Source organism: Rhinolophus sinicus, chromosome 14 (genome assembly GCF_057876585.1).
Source record: "Rhinolophus sinicus isolate RSI-liver-muscle chromosome 14, RSI-T2T, whole genome shotgun sequence".
In the NCBI taxonomy this organism is placed as follows: Eukaryota; Metazoa; Chordata; class Mammalia; order Chiroptera; family Rhinolophidae; genus Rhinolophus; species Rhinolophus sinicus.
Window position 1 is genome coordinate 176,367,597 of NC_142514.1, and position 23,733 is coordinate 176,391,329.

At 35.9% G+C, this 23,733-nt stretch overlaps 3 protein-coding genes across 3 annotated transcripts; 1 reads left to right on the forward strand and 2 right to left on the reverse strand.

The window, feature by feature from the left end:
- Positions 1–3,129: 3,129 nt before the first annotated feature.
- LOC148755917 (olfactory receptor 5I1-like) lies at positions 3,130–4,631 on the forward strand (the record flags this gene model as incomplete). The annotated part of the gene is made up of 2 exons (XM_088789892.1): positions 3,130–3,139; positions 3,868–4,631. Coding segments are annotated over 2 exons (774 nt in total), but the record flags the coding sequence as incomplete, so codon positions are not given.
- Positions 4,632–7,183: 2,552 nt separating this feature from the next.
- Positions 7,184–8,122, reverse strand: LOC148755918 (olfactory receptor 5W2-like). The gene has a single exon (XM_088789977.1). The coding sequence runs from the start codon at positions 8,120–8,122 to the stop codon at positions 7,184–7,186; it is 939 nt and encodes a 312-aa protein (XP_088646103.1).
- A 13,384-nt stretch (positions 8,123–21,506) lies between these two features.
- Positions 21,507–22,439, reverse strand: LOC148755919 (olfactory receptor 5W2-like). The gene has a single exon (XM_088789978.1). The coding sequence runs from the start codon at positions 22,437–22,439 to the stop codon at positions 21,507–21,509; it is 933 nt and encodes a 310-aa protein (XP_088646104.1).
- Between the last annotated feature and the right edge of the window lie 1,294 nt (positions 22,440–23,733).

The window sequence follows — 23,733 nt, forward strand, 5'->3', positions numbered from 1 at the left end:
GGTGTACAATTCTGTAATACATTATCTATATCACGTTGTGTACTTACCACCCAGAACTAGTTCTCTTTCCATCACCATATATTAGACTGCTTTTACCCTCTTCTAGAGGCCCCGTCCCCCCTTACCCTCTGGTAACCACTGAACTATTGTCTGTGTCTATGAGTTTTTGTTTGTTTGTCTTGTTCCTTTCAGCTTCTGTTGGCTGCAGACATTCCTTGACTTGTGGTCATATCACTTCATTTTTCAAGGCTAGCATCTTCAAACCTTTCTCTGCTGCATTTTTACTACATTTCCTCGTGTGTGTGTGTGTGTGTGTGTGTGTGTGTGTGTGTGTGTATTCTCTATTTTACAAAAGAGAAGGTTTTGAAATTGCTGCTCTCCTCTGATAGCATTTAGAGAGCAACTGGATAATCCAGGATAATCTCCTCATCTCAGCATCCTTAACCTAATCACATCTCCAAATAATCATTTTCCAAATACGGAGGCACTTACAGGTTCCAGGGATTAGAACCCTATCTATATGAAGGTCCATTTTCAAACTTCACACACCCGTCTGTTAGAGGCTCAATCATAATTTACCTTTCCTATGTTCCTGCAATGTCAACACTTCATTTGTTTTTATTATTTTCTTAAGATTTCATTTGCTATTTGTTATTGTGTATATCTTTATTAGTGTCATTTCTTTAAATGCAACATAGGTCCTTGTTATTTAGTGAAATAGCAAGAACACGTGGCTTGAGATTACACACCTGGATACAGGTTCAGACCCTGATAAGTAATTTTGAGGAAGATTCTTAAACTTTCTTAACCTCAAGTCTGTGAAATGTAAACTGTGGATAAACTACCAGCCTTAGAGATTATCAGTGGACATATGAACTGTGATCATAAAATACAGTGAATGTTTAAATTTATAAAAAATTAATTCAGTAAAAGGCACATTGCCATTAATCCCCCTCATAATACTCCCCCTTGCTTTGAACACACTTATCCCATTGTTCTTGCCACTTTCTGAAATAGTTCTGGAAGTCCTCTGTCGTGAGTGTCTTTAGTTGTGCGGTCGTGGCTGCCTCGATGTCCTGAATGGATTCAAAACATTTACCTTTCATGGTCATTTCGACGTTAGGGAAGAGCCAGAAGTCGCACAGTGCCAGATCCAGTGAATAAGTTGGATGAGGACACACCGTAATGTTTTCATTCGACAGAAACTGCCGTATCAGAAGCGATGTGTGACATGGAGCCTTTCCGTTGTGATCACAAAATACGGTGAATGCTGCTGCTCAGTGCCATCCAATGGAAAGGCAGGGATCTTCAATATGGCAAGTGGTACATCAAACTTTTGTAACAGTGTGTGACAAATTTCAACTTGTTCAGTGCAGTCAGTCAGGTGTGAGCTATGGTTGAGAGAAAGTAGGTTTTAAAATGTGCCATAAATCATCCTCCAACATGACAATGCTCCACATCACACATCACTTCTGGTATATGGCAATTTCTGTCAAATAAAAACATTATAGTGTGTCCTCATCCACCTTATTCACCGGATCTGGCACCATGTGACTCTGGCCCAAAGTCAAAATGATTCAGGACATCAAGGCAGCCACGACAGCACAACTAAGGACACTCATGACAGAAGACTTCCAGAACTGCTTCAGAAAGTGGCAAGAATGATGGGACAAGTGTGTTCGAAGTGAAGGGCAGTATTTTGAGGGGGGTTAATGGCAATGTGTCTTTTACTGTAATTTAAATAAATAATGACTAAAAGAATGGAGTTATGTTGTGTTTACAATAAAAAAATCACTCTAGATTGGTTTTCAGATGATTTCAATGGAGTGAGATTTTCCTTATTACCCATGAGAAGTTTGCATTTTAAAATGGGAGGAGAACAAATTTTACTTTTGGTCCTCTAATTAGAATAGGGTTTCTCAGCCTTAACACTAGTGACATTTTTGGCCAGACAATTCTGTACTGTGGGGGTTTGCCCTCTACATTATGGGATGTTTAGCCTGGCCTCTACCCAGTAGATGCTAGGACTGCCCTTCCCCACATTTGTGACAAGGAAAAATGTCTCCAGACATTGTCAAATCTCTCCTAGAGAGCAAAGTCCTGAGCTGGGAGTCATGAAACTAGAGTGCATCAATATACTTGAGTTCTGGTCTCCTCGGATGAATGTTTGATATTGAACTTCTCTGTGTTTAAGAAGCCTTTACAGATAGATACCCAGCTGCTCACTTTTTAGCTAGTTACTGATTCCATATCTCTCCAGAATCTATAATGTCCCAGAGACCTTTTATTTTAGGGCACTGGGGACACAGTTAGTCTTACTTTAGCAGGGATAGCTATTGGTCTCCATATCCTACTAAGATATAGGCATGCTTTTTATATCTAAAGGCTGATTGTTTTGTCTTATTAGCAGAAAGGAAGTCTGCATTACATTTAGATTCACAAAAACGTGAAATGTCAGATCTCTATGTTCTTCCCAATGTTACTTCATAAGTAACACCCCCAGTTTTCTGGGAATAATGGAGGAAACCCGAGTGCTCCTCGGACATGTCTGAAAAGTAAGCACATAAAAGTTTCTTCTGTATTTCTATAAGTGGTTTCATTTTACATACATACTTTGGTTACTCTCTTACTTGCAAACTGTAGGCGTCCATATGTATTTCCCCTTGGATGGCCAGAATTCCATTTCAACATGATGCACGTATAACACATATTAGAGTCATTAACTTTGTTTATAATTGGTTTTCTTTTTTTTTTTTTTCTTTAAATTTTATTTTATTAAATTTATTGGGGTGACAATTGTTAGTAAAATTACATAGATTTCAGGTGTACAATTCTGTATTACATCATCTATAAATCCCATTGTGTGTTCATCACCCAGAGTCAGTTCTCCTTCCATCACCATATATTCGATCCCCCTTACCCTCATCTCCCACTCCCCACCCCCCGCCCCCCTTCATATAATTGGTTTTCCATCTACATGTTGACTTTCAAGATCTAATTCTCAACAGCTAGGTAGATATGTTTTTGCTTCTTTCCCGTTTATTCTTCCATCCTAACATATTCAATATTCTGTTAGTGGTTAAGTAAGTTGCTTTGAGCTTGTTAAATCAAATTAGATGACAATATCACAATCCAATGTTATATATAATAATTTACAATTTTGAGGGCCAATCTATACTTTTCTTGGAGACGTTTTCAAGATGTAGAAGAACAAATTACATCCTTTCATTTTGTGTTTAATCAACTCTTCAGTAGAACTGTTTAATTGCTCACATAAATTTTTCCACTGGGATTTGGATACAGAGTATGTGTTCCTGGAATCTGTTGTGAGATTAGAAATCTATTCTCAAAGCCTCAAAGCAAAATATGAAAGGTCCTGCCTTATCCCAGGGCACCACAACCTTTTTAGGGAGGCACGACTTTCTTCTATGAGCACAGAAGGCCTACGTAAATGGATTACGAAAAATGTTGCAATGGGTCAATATTGTTTTATCTTTAAGTCTCAAAATTATTTTTTCCAGTGAAAATGGACTAAAGCTGACAACAGTGTAGTAAGAAGGCAAATGAAAAAGATAGCGTTCTTATCTTAATCCTAGGATATTAGAGCTTGGTAGGATTTTAAATGCTTTTCTTATAGTCACATATTTTACATATAGGAAAATTATGTTTTGAGAAAAACATGCCTAGAATCAAACAAGTTTAAATCCTCGGGGTATTTCCAATAAAAGCCACAGCAGCAACAAAAAATGCACATTTAACTTTTGATAATCTTAAAACAAACCTCAGCATTATTGGAGGGGATTTAAAGAAGAAAGGAGACAACAAAGCTCTCACATGGAACAGAAAAATAAGTTTGTTACACAATGAACTTTTTCCTCTGCATTTTGTCTTTCATTGATGCATGCTACCCTTCTGTCATTGCCCCCAAGTTACTTGTGGACTTGGTTTCCGATAAGAAGACCATTTCTTACAATGGCTGTGTTGCACAGTTATATTTTTTCTGCTCTTTGGTTGACACGGAATCTTTCCTTTTGGCTGCCATGGCTTACGACCGCTATATAGCAATCTGTGACCCACTGCTTTATACCGCTATGATGTCTAAGAGGATTTGCTGCCAACTTGTTGTTGGAGCATTTTTGGGGGGTCCCATGAGTTCAGTTATTCACACCACTAATACCTTCCAGCTGTCTTTCTGCTCCAAAGAAATAAAGCATTTCTTTTGTGAAATCTCCCCACTCTTCTCTCTGTCCTGCACTGACACTTACAAGCATGACATTGTTCTTGTTGTCTTTGCTAGTTTGGTGGAAGTGATCTGTCTTCTGACAGTTCTTCTCTCTTATGTGTGCATCATAGCAGCTATTCTTAAAACAGGTTCTGCCGAGGGAAGAAGAAAAGGGTTTTCCACTTGTGCTTCCCATCTGACCGTGGTCACTATTTACCATGGTACCCTCATCTTCATTTATTTGTGCCCCAGCACTGATCATTCACTGGATATTGACAAAGTGACCTCTGTGTTCTATACATTGATTATACCTATGTTGAACCCCCTAATTTACAGTCTAAGGAATAAAGATGTTAAACATGCCTTTAGGAAAGCCAAATGTTTCTTTCTTAAGAAACCTGGAAACTGAGCTTGACAGCTTTTCAACAGTGTCTTGTTTCTTGAGCTTTGGTTCTTCTAACTGTTGGAAAAGTCAGTTTTATATGGATGTTCCCCTAATAATCTGTGGATAATGAAGTCTCAACCAACAAAAAGGGCATGAAGCCATGAACAATACCAACTTTTCTGTCAGCACCAGTTCAGTCCCGGGTAGGGAGTGTGTTGGATAAGGTCACAGAGCTGATAAGGAAGTGATATTATACAGACATGAACTCAGATCAGTTTTACTTCAAAATCTACTTTTTATCTTTAACCTTCTCCCATTGTTATCATTTTCTTAAAATGAATGTAAGTAAAACAAAAACAAAAACAAAAACAAAAACCGAAAGGAAGGAAAAACCGCCTGTTATCCTAACCATATGTAAGGCTATTATATCAAAATCTTTAGAAAATATTTAAGAAATAATGCAATATTTTGATTTGTCTTAAAACTCTTTTCAAACAGTAATGCTAGACTAGTAACATGCTGGAAATTGCATGTTTTTAATGTGTTATTTTATTCTTATGATGTTTTGAAGTACAGAATACTTCATTTCATACACTACAGGAATATATAAAATTAAGGAAGAGGATTTAAATACAATACCTCGTGTAACCCATTACTCTGTCCCCCTGAAATCAGAAAAGAGTGTCTCCATGTCCTTTCTTGGAAATAGCCTAAAACAAAATGAATACTCTTGTGAACCAGAAACTGTGTCATGTTTTTATAACTGGATAAATTCCTAATTGAGGCAGTGCAAACAGCATATGCAATAAATTGAGTTTTTGGAATGCTTCATAGGATTACCTAACATCTATCTACTCAGCAATGACCACCATTAAAATTCTATTTAGAAATTTTAGTTCTAGTTTATTTCATAGATACAGATACACAGAGAGCCAATATAGAGCATTACAAATGAAACGATAATGTAAATACTATCTTGTTCTTTGTTTTTTTTTCCCTATTGAAAACACTATTAACATAACATATCTTCCTTTTAACTTAAACTGTATGAATTTCATTTCAGCTTTTTAAAAATTTAGTTAATTAATTAACTCATTAAATTTATTGGGGTGACATTGGTTAATAACATTATAGGTCTCAAGTGTACAATTCTATAATACATCATCTATGTATTGCATTGCGAATTCACCACCCAGAGTCAGTTCTCCTTCCATTACCATATATTTGATCCCCTTTATGCTCTTCTACCACCTCCTCCCCCTTACCCTCTGGTAAACATTTAATGTTGTCTGTGTCTATGAGTTTTTGTTTGTCTTGTTCACTTGTTGTTTTCAGTTTTATATCCCATATATGAGTGAAATCATATGGTTCCTGACTTTGTCTGTTGACTTATTTTGCTTAACATGCTAATGTCAAGATCCATTCATGTTGTCACCAATGACAGTATTTCATCTTTTCTTGTGGCTGAGTAATGTTCCATCATTTCAGCTTTTTAAGTTTATTTTAATTTTAACTAGTACATATGATGCTATGAACACACCAAAGGAGATCCAGTCCTCTGTTCCACTGGCCTTTGGAAAATGTCCAGGTACTTTATCCCCAAGTTCCATTTATGCCGTTTCTTTACAATTGTCAAGAGCACTACATGCGTTCTCCAGAGTGAGGGCAAGAAGGGAAATTCACAGGTTGGTGTGCACTGGGCGGTGTAATGTAAATCTAGAGCTTGTCATCCTGGCGATGTCTGCTGATGTAACTGGGCAATAATGATGGGGAAAAGAGGATCCTAGAAGACTTTTACATCAGACAATTCTTTCCCCTGATTGTTGTCACAGCCGAGGACAGAAGAAAGACGCGCTGATAGATCTCATCTAAGATGAACATACTAGAGTAGAATTAATGAAGAGAGTTCCTTTTTGCATCCTATTTCAGGTTACACTCACTACTTTATTAAACAAACATTTAAGAATGACATTCTGGAGCTGAACCTTGGAAACAGCAAAGCAGAAATGATGGTGAACAACACAGAGAAGGGATGTGTCTTCATGGAAGTTTGAGTTGTGACAGGCGATTTTCAATATATTCCTATTTATTTATTTACTAACTATATACTTCTAAGTGTTATGATGGGATATTTGTAGGGTGAAACTATATAGTACATAGGAAGGAGACAAACAAACCTAACTTAACCACTAACACTCCCCTCTCACTGTGCAAGTTTATTAAACCTATTATATGTATGCGTGTTTAAAGGAATCTTAAGGACGCTAAGTTAAATTGACATGGGTGTGATTGCCATTTCCATGATACCTCACTGGGACATACTCATAAACAGAAAAGAAAGGTATAAAAAGAGCCTTCTTGCAAAAGAGCAAAGTGGACCTATTCTTATTTAACTTAGTTTGGAGAGAAAACTAAGGTCTGTAATTATTGCTGCTTATACTCCATTTAGGCACAAACATAAGGAACAGAAAATATCCAGAAGATTGTACTGGTAAGACTATAGGAATGTATGTCACAGTACCTGAACTTTACCTCTGAGAATCTTTCAATAAATACTTTGGGGTGAAAACACTGGTTCACCCAGAACGTAATTTAGTGCCAGTTGCTTTTTTCAGGGCACCTTTCACATCCTTATTCCTTAAGTTGTAAATCAGTGGGTTTAACATGGGGATGACAACTGTGTAGAAAACAGAGGCTATTTTGTCTGTGTCCATGGAGTAACTTGAACTGGGTCGAAAGTACATGAACAAGAGTGTCCCATGAAATATAGCCACAGCAGTTAAGTGGGAGGCACAGGTAGAGAAGGTTTTGCGTCTCCCCTCTGCTGAGTTCATTCTAAGGATGGTAGTTATGATGTAGCAGTAGGAGAGGCAGATAGTGGTAACACTGGACCCCACGACACAGCCAATGAAAGTGAACATCACCATCTCATTGATGGATGTATCTGAGGACGAGAGGGCTAGTAAGGGTGGGATGTCACAGAAAAAGTGATTGATGATATTAGAATTGCAGAATAACAATCGAAATGTGCAACAGGTGTGGATTGCTGAATCCACCAAGCCCACAAGGTAGGCAATGGCTACTAGCTGGGTACAGATGCTCCTGGACATGGTAACTGTATAAAGAAGTGGATTGCAAATGGCTACATAACGGTCATAGGCCATGACAGCCAACAGGAGACACTCCACATCTGCAAAGGCACCAAAAAGAAACATCTGGATGGCACATAAATTATATGGAATCCTCTTTTGCTCAGATAAGAAATCAGCCAGCATCTTGGGAGAGACAGTGGAGGAGTAGCAGACATCACAGAAAGACAGATTGCTCAGGAAATAATACATGGGCGTGTGGAATCTGGGGTCCATGTTGATCAGCCAAACCATCCCTAGATTGGTGATCACAGTGATGCCATAAATCAGCAGAAAGAGCACAAAGAGCCCCCGCTGTACATCCTGTCTGTCAGAAAGTCCTAGGAGAAGGAAGTCGGGGAAGCCAGTGCAATTCTCAACAGCCATCACTCAGGTCTGGGAATCCCTGCGTGTGAAGGAAGGGATGGAAGTGGAGGGTAAAGTCAAATTAATCTCTTAATAGTAAACTGCTAGTCCTTTCTATTTTCCAGTCATTAGAAGAAGAGATAAACACTGCTAGGTTTGCTTAAGAGAAAATGATTCTCTTAGAAATATATCCAATTTAGTATAAATTGATGAAATGATAATGATAATAGCAATGCCTACATTTGTATAGCACTGTATAGAGTTTGTAGTGAACTTTCATCCAAAATCAATCATACTATTTTCACACCAACTTATGTAGTACTTACGATACTTTTTGCTATTTCTATCTTATATTAAGAAATTGATGTCCTCAGTTTTCTAGGCAATCGTTCTTATCATTAGTTGGTCCAGATAACCCACGTGTTCTGACAAGAGTGTTTTTATTTACAGTGTTGTAGGAACATTGTTATATCTTGTAATAGAGAAGCATAGTTATGAGAGGTGCAGGTAATAAATATACTTCTTTGTTATTCCCTCATCATCCAAAATTGTTGAGCAAGTAGAGCTATTGCAGCTTCCTAGATATAACATCCCCCACTATCCTATTAGCCCCTCAGGTCCTATTCTGCCTTAATAAACCAGGGTCTGATCCAGGACCCACTGAAGCAGAGAGGATGGCGGTTGCCAGAGGTTTGAAGATTCTCCATGAACAATGAGCCAGAGTGCAGTCAGGAATATGACAGGGTTAACCATGCCTCCTCTGGCAGCTGCTGTGCTCAGGGCAGATTATGAAGAATGTTTGAGACCTGATTGTAGGGATGCTATTAGCACAAGTGACAGAGAGGGACAAAGAGAGTATGGGTTACTGCGTGAGTCCTTCAACTCTAATCTACTGGAATCCACATGGTCTATTCTCCAAAAGATCTGCTCTGTAAGACACATTTAAAAGTACTCATGGTCCACAGTCTCATTACTTTAGAAAGATTCATGTCTAAACTCTGACACCATCCCAAGTCCCTAGAAATTGTCACATAACTTTATTGTTTTCACTGATCCCTATTTCACTTGAATACCAGTGAATCCTGCCTCCCTTCAGTGGTGTTGGTGGTCCTTGGGGGCCAATGGAATTCTAGGTCCCACTGCTACATTTTACCCAACCATAATACCATGTTTCCCCGAAAATAAGAACTATGCAAAAATAAGCCCCAGTTACGGTCGTCAGGCAGATGGACACATTTAGTACTTTATGACAATGTTCCAGAAGAAGATGACATGACTGTATTTGAATAAATGGAGATTGTGGTACATGAAAATTAAGACATCCCTTGAAAATATGCCCTAATGCCTCTTTTGGAGGAAAAATTAATATGAGACCTGGTCTTATTTTCGAGAAACATGATATCATATGGTTCTGTGGGAACATAAGGAAAATGAAGTTGAAAATAGGTGAAAAACAGAGAATATGTGAATAATAATCTAGTGATAAATGTGCAGGTTTTCAAACCCTTGGCCTAAATATCTGTTCCTATCATCAAAAAACATGTTTTCTTCTAAAAATGAATGCATATATTTAAAATACATAAAAGAATAGGTTAGAAGTTTACAACAATAAAAAATATCTAACCACCGACACAATCCATCTTTATACTTTATTGCAATCCCTGCTATCCATGTACATGTACTTCAATTATGTAAATTAATGAATCTGTGACTACGTGGCTTTTCTGGTATCACTGGCATTCATAGCATAGTACTAAGTGAGCAACTGCCTTCTTATAAACTCCTTCTTCCGGAAAATGGTGTCTGCCCCAAGGCCTGGACCATTATCACACATGCCGAAGCCACCAAAAATAACCTGGTTTAGTAAGTGTCCCTGTCACCAGAAACAAGAAAAGTAGGACTTATGGGTTGCTAAAAATATCCCTGTTCTATAAGAAACATAATATTTTAGCAAAATAAAAGATAGCCATTTAATTTAAAATCTGTTTATGTTGTATGCTTTATTAATTTTACAAACATATTTTGAAGACATGTAAAATAAACTGCTAGCGATCTAAAAATTAATGAAATCCTGAAATTATTTACAATCCAATAGTAAATAATCTTTGTAGAAAACCTTTTAAACCTTTATATATAGATGTGTGTATGGGGGGGCGTAATATATACATGTATATATTATATATATATAACATATATATAATATATAATATATATAATATATATAATATATATATATATATCTCTTTTGAAGTCACAGATATATATTTCTCATTTTTTAAAAAAGCATGTGCATTTTCAGAATGAAAGCATCCCTGCACTAACACCCTGGACAATAACGACATAACAAGCATTTCAGCGACAGTCCTTGAGCCTTAATGCAAATAGATATCCAACATGATAATTTCATATGTTTTTGCTAAAGCAAAACATTGATTTTGTCACTGACAATGGTATTTCATATAAGTTAAAAAGTGAAAATTTTTATGATACTGTTTTGGTGTATGACAACTTTAGCGTTTACTAAAACACGGAACACATTTTATAGACCTGTTCTATGACTCATCTTCACTGGTTTGAGGCCACGTTTATAACCCATTTGTATCACTGACCTTTGCTGAATGACAAATCCTTTTATCCTTTTTCCAGAGAGAGACCTGATAAAAGAGGTGAAAACAATAGACTACATAACGCCAACTTGCATATCTTTTCATTTTAAACTGTCTTCTCCATTGAAATGAAAGTAGATACAGGAACAATAAATGTTCTTGAGATATATAGGATTCTGTCTTGTTTCTATGTATGCATTATATTATGTGTCTGTTGATACATGAAAAATTTGAATGTGTGCAGTGTTCTGATTTCATTATATTTGGCAACTCAGAAACCTACCTGTGATGAGCACGTCTTTCTGTGATGGGCTCTGGTAGCTGAACAACATAAGCTGATTGTGTGTTACTTTTACTGAGTGACATTTGGGACTTAAATCCCTAAAGCCTCTGCTTCCCCACTTCTGTATTATGCAAACACACAACTAATTAGATTTCTAGTTCTGTATTTTCCCCAGAGAACATGGCAACAACTTTAGCAAAGGAACAACTTTTAATTTTTCACACACCAAATTGATCAACATCAGGTAAAATGATTTTTATAGTGTGATTCATTGCACCCTGAGTCTATTCCACCTTCCTCTAGGCAAATCAGACAGCTACAGAAACTCAAATGTACTCTGTTGATTTATTTAATCTCAATTCTTATTTATCATAGTAAATTTATTGAATTCATTTATTAAATAAAATAATTATTTTATTTGTTGATTATTATTATCCTTAATTATGTTTATCCTATTTCCTTCATTTCTGAAACAAACTCCATCACCTTCCCACTGAGAGTATGACAATTCTCCAATGTTTAAATATTCTTTATTTTAATTAAGCATGTGTGATTCCATTTCTCCAATAAATGTCACCCAACTGGATTTCAGTTATTTTATGACTATAACATCCACTATATTTAATATACTTTTTCTTGCAAAAGCAAGAAATTTTCTTATTTTATTCAGCTTTGTGTCTTTTAGTACATTGTAAGTTCCTTAGAAATAATAGCAGTGTTTGGCTAATTTCTATATATTCTGCAGCCCTAGTACCAGACTAACACAATTAATGTCTAATTTAATATTTGTTCTTAAATATTTAAGTAGATAGGCTGGTGGGTGATGGACAATGGTCGAAATATAGAGGATTTGGAGGACTGTTTCAACTAATGTAGAACATACATGCATATGTGCATGGAAGAGGATTTAAGAAATACCAAGTTTCTCTTTATTTATAAATAATTTAGTTTGCTTGTATTTACTGCAATTTTTACAAAGTTGAGGAGGACTGAAATGTAATTTTGTGTCCTCTCCAAATATTGTTAAAATATCCATACTACCTAAAACAATCTATAGATTCATTGCAATCCCTATCAAACTTCCAATGGCGTTTAACAGAGAAATAGGAAAACCATCTAAAATTTGTAGGGAACCACAAAGGACCTGTAATACCCAATGAAGTCTTGAGAAAGTGGAACATAACTGGGGGCATCACATTTCCTGATTTCAAACTAAGAATATTATTTTTGATGCATGAGCTTGGGATTTCTTCCCATTTAGTTGTGTCCTTCTGTTTCTTTCATCAGCATCTTATAGTTTTCAGTGTACGTTTCTTTCACCTCCTTGGTTAAATTTATTCCCAAGTGTTTTATTCCCCTTGATGCTATCGTAAATGGGAATGTTTATTGTTTATTGTTTCTCTTTCTGATATATTATTGTTAGTATATGGAAATGCAACTGATTTTTATATACTTGTGATTGTAGCATACAATCATGTATTCCTGTTGTGCATTCTGCCTTATTACACTTTACTTATTTACCACAAAACATGTAAACGCAAATTTTGTGTATATGAAAAGAAATTTGTGAAGTGATAGGCATAAGCCAGCCGTATATACACAAATACTTCAGGTCAAGGCTTCTTCTGAAACCTCTCTGGAACTAGGCTGGGACATAGTCTTTATTCATGGTTCCTATAAAGCTGGACTACACCTTAGGTTCAAGTCATGAAAATAAAGTTTTCTTGCTTTGGGATAAATGTCTCCTTAGTGATATATCACAACACTTTTGCATATTTTATTGTCATTATTTGTGTGATGATGCTGATACAAATATACTACATTTGCTACTATAAAAGATGTTTTGGAGGCCAACTCAAACTAAGTAATTGTAATAATTTGGCACCTTTAAACTGAAGACACCAATGCATTTGTTTTACCCAAAAGCGTTACAACCATTATCTGCTTCCCAGTAGCATATAAAAGGAATGGGATTGGTCTTTGGTCACTTACTCTGATTCCTTTCCAAACTCATCTTCCAATCGGGTGCTTCTCTGTGTCCAGGGATGACAGATCTCTTCAGGTTGCGCTGTTCATTTGGGACCTACCTTCATCTTCCTACACATGACTGCCCATCCAACCCGTAGTCTAATGTTCCTCAGACTAATTCAGTTAAAACCTGAGCCTTACTGGCTATATTATTATTAAAACTTGGATAATTACCCTTCCAAATGAATCTATATTTAATTCAATTATCTTTCTTAAATCACAGGAAATAACTTAGTTAAAATTTAAAATGGAGGATGAAGAAAAAAATCTATATCTAAAAGGCTTCCCTGGTGCCTCTAAATATGGTTAGGCAACTGTCTACTTATAAATTCTTTTTTTTTTTTCCTTTTTTTTAAAAAATTTTATTTTATTAAATTTATTGGGGTGACTACTTATAAATTCTTCATCAAATAGTTGTGTGACTCTGAGTTGGGTCATTTTGAATTAATTCATTGCTTGATAATGGTACTAAGGAAAACCAGGTCCATTAAGTCTCCTTGTTCCTGGAAACAATATCAAAAGTGCTCATGGGTTGAAAAAGACATTTTTGATTAATAAAAAACAAATCAGTAATTATTTATAACAGATAATTTATCACTGAATGTTCTATGAAAGTTGTTCCTTTATTTTACAAAAAATATGGTGAACTTTATTGTAAATAAGGTATGACTGGAGATAAATATTTATAACAAAATTCTGAAGTTTCTTATAATCTAATAGTGTATAGACTTGCTTTGGAACACTTATTTTGATATGCAATGTATTGTAGAGAATACTTAAATTGTAAGGTACACTAGATATGTTTTTAAAAAGTACCACTGTAACCAGGACCCAGGCAAAGAAACAGAACGTCACCAGAGTCAACAAAGCCTTCTGCTTCCTCCTATTAAGTCACTAGTTTCTTACCCCCAAAGAATAATTACATTCTTGGCTTTTATCACAGTAGATTACTTTCATATTTTTTGAACAGTATATAACTAGACTCCTAAGGCATGTACTGTCAGTAACTTACTTGTGCAATAATCTATGCTGTGGCATACAGTTGCAGTACATTCATTCTTACTGTTACATAGCATTCTTTTGTACAAATATCTTATTATTTATTTGTCTACTTTAATATAGATAAGCAGTTGACTTGTTTTCCCCTTTCCATTGACAATAATGTTAATGTGTACCTTCTTGTACATTTCTTTTAGTAGAGTTATACACTAATTTATCCTGCATATAAAACCTGGAGTTGAAAATGTCTGTGGGTCTGCATGTGTGTATTAAACTTAGATTTAGTTGATGTCATTCTACAGTTTTCTATGAAGAATGCTCGTTCACACTTCCATAACACACTGTCGTTGTGTGAGTCCTCTGGTTGTTAAATCATCACGGATACTTCATGTTGTCTTTCATTTTAATTTTAGCCAATATGTAGATAATATGATTTCACTGATGACTGATAAAGTTGGATAGCCACTTTTATGAAGTGTTTCTAAATGGAAAAATGCAGAATAGAGATCCAGTTAAATGGGTCCAACTGGATGGTAGTAGAAAGCATTTAGCCATGCTACCTATCTATCCGTCATCACTGCCACTTTTATTTCAGGTCAGATTGGCCTACACATGTAATGTATTCTATCGGTATGAATGTATTCCCAACCATCTGCCGTTTTCAATCACCCCAAATAGAAATGGATGTATGCATTGATAGTTCATATCAATATAGATACAGAAGATGGTAACCAGATGTACAATGAAGAGTGCCAAGATTAAGCCCTCTTTTGACAGAATGCGAACTGTGGCCCAAGAAGAAAAAGTATTTTGTTCAAGGTCACAATTATAATGAGTTGAGAAAAGAGTGTCAGACACAGTTTTGTTGTACTTCCTTCTCTTGTTCATAGCTTGTTTCTATACAAGATTTCAAGCTAGGATAAATTTGCTACATCTTAAGAGGAACCACACATTTATTGATATAGTGATAATATTACAGTTTTCATTTAACAAATTCTGCTAACCAGATTTTCAGCAGTATAGAGCTTTTTGCTTGAATCATTATACATAGACCCTAATTGTCATCCCTGGTTGTACTTATATTTTGGGATATCAATGCCTGAGCAGAAATAACAAATTATATTGAAGGAATGGACCTATAACTCTGACTCATTATATACAATTACTTAAAGAGGCTATGCTCTGTGAGCCAGAGATGGGAACTGGAAAACATGAATGGTGGGTTGATATTGTGATTGGCTTCTGGGTAATTCCCCTATAGAAGGTATGGCTGGAAAGTGTAAAGAAAGTACTAAACCCACAGGTGAGGTTGAGTAGTGAGAGAGAGGACGAAAGTGAGGAAAGCCTTCTGATCATGAAACGTATGTTGGGTTATGAATCTAGGTGACAGTTCCATTTACTGCAATTAATCTATCTTTACAAGACGGGTTTTTTCCAACAGATCAATGGTGAGATAAGACTCTGGCCAATGTTTTTTATGTAATCTTGTGATACTTGGAAGTATTTAACATTCAGCACCTTTTATTCACTAAAGGGATATATAAAATTAGGGAAGAAAGCTTGAATGAAAAACCTTGTGTAACCCAATACTCAGCCCTCCTGGAACCATCTAAGAGTGCCTCGGTGTTCCTTTCTTGGCAACAACTGAAATAAAATAAACACTCTTCAGAAACTGAAATTGTGGTATATTTTTCATCACTGGATTAATTATTAATTGATTACAGTGAGAATGACCTAAGCAATTAGCTTAACTAAGTTATTGGAATAAAGTAAGGGTTACTTAACATACAGCTGCTCAGCAATGACTATTACTAAAATTGTGTTTGGAATACAATTCCAGTTTATTCTACAGATACACAGAGAGTGAATATAAATCATTGCAAATAGGATACCAATGTAAATACTATTTCTTATTTTTCCATTTTCTTATGTTTCCATTGAATATATTGTGTTAATAGCTATTCCTTGACAATTTAAACTGTTATCAGTTGGGCAATTCTTTTTATTTTAATTTTAACTAGTAGGGAGCTACGAACACATCAAGATGTAGTATTCTTTTAGAGTGAAATTCGAGAAGGTTCTGGTACATTAAGCCAACTTCCATTGATGCAGTTTCTGTGCTGTTGTCAATAGTACCATGTCTGTTCTCCACAGTGAGGGCAAGAAGGGAAATCCACAGGCTGATATGAAGACTGTGAAGTGTAATATGATCCTGGGGATAGCTTGATAAAGCTGGGCAGACTGGTAGAAATAGAGGATCTGAGGAGTTCTCTACATCAAATGATCCCTGTCCCTGATACTTATTCAGCCTAGGCCAAAAGACAAGAAGCACATATGATTTTGTCTAAGATGAACTTACTATTAGGTTGGTGCAAAAGTAATTGCGGTTTAAAAGGTTAAAAAAAATTGTGAATACTGCAATTACTTTTGCAACAACCTAATAGAGTAAAATAAAATAAAATAATAAAATTAAGGGAGGTTTTTTTTTTTTGTTTGTTTGTTTGTTTTTGGTAAATTTACAAAGGCTATTGCATCAATTTTGCAATAATTTGAATTTTTCATTCATTCAATAAATGTTTATGAATGGCATCCTGGAGCTGAACATTGTAGATAGCAATGTAGAAACACTGGTGAACCAGGCAGGAAAGGATCTGCATTTCTGGAAATTTGAGTTAGGGCAGGAGTTTCTTGTTTTTTTGTGTTTTTAATTCTTATTTACTCATTTACTACTTATACTCTTCTAAGTGTTATGATGAAACATTTATGGGGTGCTACTAGTACATAGCAAAGATACAAACAAACCCACTTTAACCCACTAACACTCCATTCTGGCTGAGCAAGTGTATTAAACCCATTCTTAAAGAAATGGAGCCTCAGGAGGCAAGTTAAGTTGACACAGGTAGAGGGGTTACTCTGTACATGACCTCACTGGGGTGAGGTGAGGGGACATTATGAAGAATATTAGGGACCTGACCATAGGCATGCCTGTAGCACAGGTGACAGAGAGGTAAGAAAGGGTTTATGTACTTCTATGTGCTTTCCTGCAATCAACTAGAATCCACATGGTCTATTCACTGACAGAAGAGACGTATAAGACACATGATAAAAGTCCTCATATGTCCAGACCCATAACCTCATAGAGAGTCATGTCTGAACTGTGCCCCCATCCCAATTCCCTAGAAATTAAAATATTGCTTATTGTTTTCTTTGAACCCTATTTCCCTTGAATAGCTCTGAAATCTGCCTCTTTTTGCTTTTACAGAATTGGTCCTGGGGAGGCCAAATGAATTCTATGTCCCACTGTTAATATTTTACCCCATCAGTCATGTTATATATAACGTCATACATGACCTCCTCTGTTCTGTGAGAATGTAAGAAAAGTGGCGTTGAAGGTGGACAAAGAACAGAAAAAGAAAATCTGAAAGATGACGTAGAGATCGTGTGCAGTTCTCCTAATTCTTGACATAAACTCACTTAGGTATCTGCCCCTGTAGGTGCATCATTAAAAAATTGCTTTCTCTAAATATATTTATATTTAAAAATATCGAAGTTCAGGTAAGATACTAAAAACAAAAATATCTTACCACCTGTACAATCTATACTGGCATTTTTTGGTAGTCCCTGCCATTTATGTATTTGTACTTAAAATACAATTTGTGTACTATTTCATACCCTCCCTTGGTTTTAGAACCTGCTTTCAGCTCCATAAAGATAAAAAACTGAAGAAATCTAAAATATAAATAAAAAACCAACCAGTGTCTGTACCTATTCCAGAACACTGACTGTTCGTTGTATCCAGTGTAACACAGGAAGGCTCAGCGCTGTCTGCTGATGGACCTGGATGATGTAACCATCTCCAAGTCTGTCCCTTGGTGGGGAGCACTTGGTCTCTCGGGAATATGTGACAGGAATAATAGTATGCTTTATCATGTGTTACATCCTCCAGGCTGGGCGATTAAGAAAGAATTACAGACTTTTAAAAATATTGTTAGGTGATTTCAAAAGCCACCTAAGTAATTTTCCACCGTGTAAATTCAAGAAAATGCTGTATTTGTGGTACCTAAGAGCCTTACTGCTATTGTCTCTCTCTCTCTGGTTCATATTTGGAGGAGGAGCAGCCTTGTCACCTCATTCCTTTCCATACTCCTTTTCCCTCAGGTGCTCTCTGTCCCCACAGATGCCAGTTTCCCCAGCGACACTCCCATAAGGCAGGGTCTCGACTGTCTCCATAAACATGGAAGCCCCTCCAGACCTGTAGAATAACTCCCAATCCCCATTAAACACAGAGCATGGATAACAATATATTGCTGACAATTGGATAGTCTAAATTCCTTCCCAAAGAGTTTGTGTTTTAATAGAATGGCTTTCTTTATCTATGGGGTGAGGGAGAAGATTTGAGATAGAATTTAAGACATAAGAGACAAACAAGTGAGAAAAAAAAAATTCTGTATCTACATGGTTTTCCTAACATTACTGGTGCCCCTAAACATAATACTGTGTAAGCAACTGCCTACTTACAAACTCCTTCTTCCAGAAAGTGGTTGTCTGGCCCTGAGGCCTGGACCACTATAGTATAAGTTCAGTGTGTGACAGTGCTACCAGGAAAAACCTGGTTTAGTAAGTGTCCCTTACTAAAGAAAACAAGTAATAGGAACTGTGGCTTGCTAACACACCTCTGATATATAAGCAAAGTTGTACCTTCTGGGAACAAAAGAGAATCATTTAATGAAATATTCTATGAAAGTTGTAGGCTTTACTAATTTTATAAGACTGTCTTGAAAATGTATTTTGTACAAGACTCCTGGACACCTAAAGTTAATAATGAAATTCTGTAGTTGTCCGCAATCTGATAGTAAATAGTCTTTGCTTTTAGTAAACCTTTTCAAGTTGTATGTATTTTTAAAAGAAGGCAAAGTTTTGAAAATTAAGTGTCCCTGCATTTACACCATGACCAAAACTCAGAAAAGAATAAGGCTTTCAGAGACTGTCTGTGGGCCCTGATATGATACATACTTCTGTATGTTTTTATAAAGTATAGAGAAGTAAAATTTTATAAAGTATGCAGAAGTAAAATAATTCAGGTTTTATCCTTTTTTGTCTGGATTCTTTCATTCAGTATTGTGTGTATGAGATTCCTCCATGCTGTTGCATGCGATGATAGTTTTTTTCCTTCTCTTTGCTGTGTAGTATCCCAAAGAACAATCATACTATATATTTTTTGTGAAATCCCAAATAATGCTACATTGATTATTTTTGTACAAGGTTTTGTGAAATCCCAAATAATGCTACATTGATTATTTTTGTACAAGATTATTTTGTACAAGGTGTCCAACCATTCCAAAATGAGTCATTCACTAAATACTCCATGCTTCATTTTATGTCTTAAATGTATACGGGGCACTCCCTATTTGTGGAAAAGCTTGGAATTTTATTGACCAAATTTTTGTTTCGTCAATCTTTAATTTGTGCATGAATGTAATTGTCTAGAGACACTTAGGGATTCCTAAGTGTCTCTAGAATGTAATTGTCTAGAGACACTTCTATACGCTTTGTATTTCATGGTGAATCCAGTAGTTTTTATACTAATGAATCTTATCATTCAATGGAAATGACAAATATTAATAAATAATAATTCAAGTTATTTTTATTAAACTATTTTAAAAATAATAATTCAAATTATAGTTTATTAAACTATAATTATGCTAGAATATTAAGGCTGGACATTATATATCCAAAACACATTGTTCAAATGTAGTGAAAAAAGTTACAATGTGCTTCCTGGATAAGTAGACAATTATCTAAATTCTAAAACACGAGTATGAGTTAATTGAGAGCTTAGTTCATTAATGCAAGTAGATAGGGAAAGCATTCTAGGCAGACGGGTCAGCTATTTTAGAGGCTATGAGGTAGACAGGACTATGTCATTTCTACAGAATTTAAAGAGCTTAGAGAAGACAAGTGTGCTAGAGTATAGACTGTGGTGATGAGGCAAAAAAGGGTTAATAAAAATGAACCTGAATGGGGACTGCCCAGACCTGCATTTCCTCCCCAGGAACCGCCCAGCTTATCCCCTAGAAATAAAGATGTCCAAACCCTCCTAAAAAGAGGAGATAAGACCCAACTGGTATTAACTGGTTCCTCACACGTGTGCAAACTGTTAAAATCTGTCCATTGCATGAACTCTAGCCTCCTTATAATACAATTAAAATAAAATGAACATCAAGGTTTGGCCCCACCAGAGGTTTTTCTGTATGCATTCTGGGTAAGAGCCTGTGCAGAAAGTGACTAGTTATCTAACTAACATATGTCAATCAAATGACCTCAGCCTATATGTCACATCTGCTGTAAGGAAATTTACCTATCCTTTCCTATATAAGAAAAAGCGAACCTAAAGTTGGGTGCAGTTGTCTGTCCCGGCAACTTCTGTGCCAGCATCTTTCTGCTTGAATAAACTTACTTCCTTGTTCTCCTCATTTCAGGCTGAATCTGTGAATTTCTTCACCTTTTGCAAATGACCTGGGCTTTTTTTTTTTTTTTTTTTTTTTTTTTTTTTTTTTTTTTTTTTTAATATGGTCACCATGTTGTGTATTACATCCCCAGGACTTATTTATTTTCTAAATGGAAGTTTGTGCCTTTTCACTATGTTCACCCACTTTCCCCTCGCTCCTCATCCCCCATTTCCAGCAACCACAAATCTGTTCCGTTTGTGTGAGTTTGATTTTTTTTAGATTCCACGTATATGTGAGATTATACAGTACTTGTCTCTCTCTGACTTAGTTCAATTAGCATCATGTCCTCAAGATTCTTCCATGTTGTGGCAACCGTGGCTTCTTCATTCTGAAAGGGCATGGACTTGTCCAGCTCAAGTCCTCTGTGACTGTGAGATCCTCTCTGCCTGTTATCCTTTCCTCTCCCAAACTATCTTCTTGGAGCTGAGGCTCTGTATCTCTAGCGAAAGAAACCTTTCTCTCACACTAGATTTAGATATTTGCTATGAATTCGTAGCCACTATTCCTTTTTACTTCAAGATGATTTTGAAGCTTATTATGAATTATTTGACTGCTTAGTTCATTAATGTCTATTATTAGCACTAGATTATAGAATTTGTCCATGTAGAAGCTACCGGATGTAAAATAAAATATAAAAGACCTAAGTGCTCAAAGATCTCTCAGTAAACATGTGATGAATCTTAGTGTAAACACAATAATGTTTGAATGAAAGAATGAACAAATGAAAATTAAGCAAAATTAGAAAAGCCAGGAAAGTGATCCACAAAGAGGAAGTGCCATATAGAAACTTTTGACACATAATGAAACATGACATGTTTGGAGGAACAGCAACATTTCTTAACATTGAACTTTAGAACAAATGCTCATTTATTAAAATAAAATATTTGAGACAACTTTGTTTCTCTTGTATCATGCAATATAATTTTACAAAAACAACAAACACTGCGTATGCATATCAGTGTGTGTGTGCATTTAAATATTTAAAAGCACCTTTTAGTTTTCAGTTTTTCCAGAGCCTCTTTCACGTCCTTGTTCCGTAGGCTATAGATCAGAGGGTTTAACATGGGAATCACAAGGGTGTAGAACAATGAGGTCATTTTGTCTTGATCTAGGGAGTAGGCAGAACTTGGCCTGAAATACATGAAAAGCAGAGTTCCCTGGAAAATTGCCACAGTAGTTAAGTGGGAGGTGCAGGTGGAGAAAGCTTTGAACCGCCCCTCAGCAGAGTGGATCTTCAAAACTGATACAATAATGTAACAATAAGACACAAGAACTCCTGAAATGGAGCTCAGTTCAATGAAGCCAAAAATGGTGAATATCACCAGTTCATTGACCTCAGTGTCTGAGCAAGACAGCAAAAGGAGAGGCAGGACATCGCAGTAGAAATGGTTAATCTCATTTGACCCACAGAAACATAAGCGGAATGCTAATGTCGTGTGGACCAAAGCATCTGCCACCCCCATCATGTAAACCCCAGCCATGAGCAGGGAGCACTTCCTGCTGGACATGTTGACCACATAGAGCAATGGGTTGCTGATGGCTTTGTACCGATCAAAGGCCATCACTGCCAGCAGCAGACACTCAAAGTCTATAAAGGCACAGAGAATAAAAAATTGCAGAGCACAGCCAGAGAAGGAGATTGATTTCCTCTTGGCAAATAGGTCCACCAGCATCTTAGGCCCAATGGCTGTGGAATAGCAGAGGTCAATGAAGGAGAGGTGGCTGAGGAAGTAGTACATTGGCGTGTGCAGCTGGGAATCCACTCTAATTAGAATGATCATTCCAAGATTGGCCAGAAGACTGATGGCATAAACAACCAGAAACATGGTAAATAGGGCCACTTTCATCCCAGGGTCATTAGTAATTCCCACGAAAATGAATTCAGTCAAGGAGGAGCAATTTCCTTTATCCATTTTTCTACTTTATTGTCTAAACTTCTGAGAAAATGATAGATGCATGTATAACTCCCCCAACAGCCACAAAATATCTGCAAAGAAGAACATAATTTATTTCTGAAATTATCTTTTTATACTTAGAAAACTACGTGGTCCTGTGTCACTCTTTAAAGAGACATTGATCTTTATGGCAATACTGAAAAAGATATCTGGTATAGGCAGCTGAGAAACTTGGGGATCTAAATCTTGATGTCACTCAGGAGTTTGTCACCTTCTGCGAGCTCTTTAATTTCTCTGACCATTACTTACCTTGTATCAAGGAAAAGATTTGGATAAAATGATATCTCATTATGTCTTCATAATAATATGAACAAATGTCAGCGTTAGAGACACAAGGCTGTTATATATAGGACTAAGCCTTTTCTATTATTATAAGTATTCACATGAACACACAAAATGATCACTATTTTTATGGTTCTCAAAAAATATGATTGGTTTAAAAGATTTTTGTATTAGTTTTAGAAACAATGAGCATATCACACACTAATAATAATGAAAATTATTCTAGTAATTCTGGTCTGCATTCTCTTCAGTATTTGGTAATCATGAAATCAGTATTATTGGACTTTTCTCTGAAAATTCATTATACTTTTGCCAAAATACTCTTTACCTATTCGTGGCATAACCTGGTACCAAAAGAAGAGTCTCTTAAACAGTCAAAGAGCTAAGAAGAAGTAAAAGCAACAGAATTTAACTTATAAATTTGCATCTCTTTAGATTTTAAGTGGAGTTCTATATTTAAAAAAGGAAATGGGAGGATGGGCAATGAATGCTTCTGAGCTGTATAGGTTTCTCTCCCTTGTGTTTGTGTGTATTTATGTGTATGGTGTGAGTTTGCATGTATGTTTGTTTCTCTTGATTTATGAGAAAATAATATAGATAATGCCTTTTTTAAACCTAAGTAAATATGGCATATGTTTCATATGAACATAAATATGCACATGTCGTTATTTGTAATGTGGTACCTACGTTATTTTTTAAATAAAACAAATCAAAAGGAAAATAAAAGAAAACTCTCCTTAAATGTAACTCTCCTTAAACTCTCCTATACTTGCCCAATGATAAAAAGGTGTAAACGCTTTCCTGTGAACCAAAATAAAATAATTAAAATGCTATATTGTGAATCCTAATAAATTCAGACAGATTTGCCAGTTATGAGAAGAAAATATTTTTGGTCATTAAATTGCCGAGGTCATTAAATTGACTAAGCAAGAGTAAAATACTTCATTTACAAATCTCTTTGTTCCCCCAA